The following is a 1,087-nucleotide window of genomic DNA, read 5'->3' on the forward strand; positions in this document are numbered from 1 at the left end:
TGATGGGCAATACTCTGAGTGCTATCTCACAGTGTGGACAGGAGGCTGTACAAGATTTAACTCACAAGGAATGGACAACAAGAAGATTGACATATAGGACCTTTCAAATCTTGCCCTATGTGTTCTTCTTTTCACTAGTTCTAATTTACTCTAATAAAACTACCATTGTAAGTATAAACTGTCCCAATCTGTGACTCATTGTGATAAGTTATTGAACCTGAAGAATTTCCCTCAGTTTGAATGTTCTAAAAAATTATTCTAAAAAATTACTAAATGTGAGGGAGTCCCTAAACTTGTAGTTAACTGGTCTCAAGTGAGTGTGGCCCTGGGGACTTCTGAGATTGTAGCTGGTGTCTAAAATAAGGAGATCTTGAATGATCTATTCCCACAGACTCTGTGGTTTGGCAAACTCTTTAGAGTAAGGACAAGCATTCAGTAAAAAGTAAATCAAAAGAAGTGACATTCATGCAGCATGGAGAAGAATGGAAATCATGAGACAAAAAAGGATTGTGACCAAGGGCACAATTTTCAGTTTAAATATTTGGTTTTGCTGGGTTTTCCAAACACACTCTAAAAAGAGTTACATGGATATTAAGACCAGACTTTTTGCTGTGGAGCCTGCCTAGGGCACTCTTAATGTCCCTGTTCCTCAGGCTATAAATGAAGGTGTTCAGCATGGGGGTGACTACAGTGTACATAACTGAGGCCACCACATCATTCCTCGGGGAAGGCAACAATGCCGATCCGAGGTAAACTCCAATGCCTGTTCCATAGAATAAGCAAACGACTGACAGGTGAGAGCCACAGGTGGAGAAGGCTCTGTACTTCCCACCTTTTGATGGAACTCTCAGAATGGAGGAAACAATTTTATAGTAAGAGACAAAGATTCCTGAGATAGGGAGAAAACCAGAGATAAAGCCAACAAAATACATGACTATGTTATTGGTGAAGGGGTCAAAGCAGGCAAGACGAAGGAGTTGAGAAGGGTCACAGAAGGAATTAGAAATTTTTACATCTTTGAAGCAGGCAAGTTGTAACACTATCAAATTATGAAGCTGAGAGTCCAAAAGGCTGATGAAAAATGACA

General features: G+C 39.9%; 1 protein-coding gene across 1 annotated transcript in view; it reads right to left on the minus strand.

Moving 5' to 3' along the window:
* Positions 1-533: 533 nt before the first annotated feature.
* The window catches only part of LOC105308652 (putative gustatory receptor clone PTE01), a 911-nt gene continuing 357 nt past the window's right edge, over positions 534-1,087 (minus strand). Inside the window, exon 2 of the mRNA XM_011384655.1 lies at positions 534-1,055. Coding sequence (XP_011382957.1) covers positions 534-1,055 — 522 coding nt within the window. The remainder of the gene's footprint in view (positions 1,056-1,087) is intronic.

This window comes from Pteropus vampyrus, unplaced genomic scaffold, assembly GCF_000151845.1.
Source record: "Pteropus vampyrus isolate Shadow unplaced genomic scaffold, Pvam_2.0 Scaffold606, whole genome shotgun sequence".
NCBI lineage: Eukaryota > Metazoa > Chordata > Mammalia > Chiroptera > Pteropodidae > Pteropus > Pteropus vampyrus.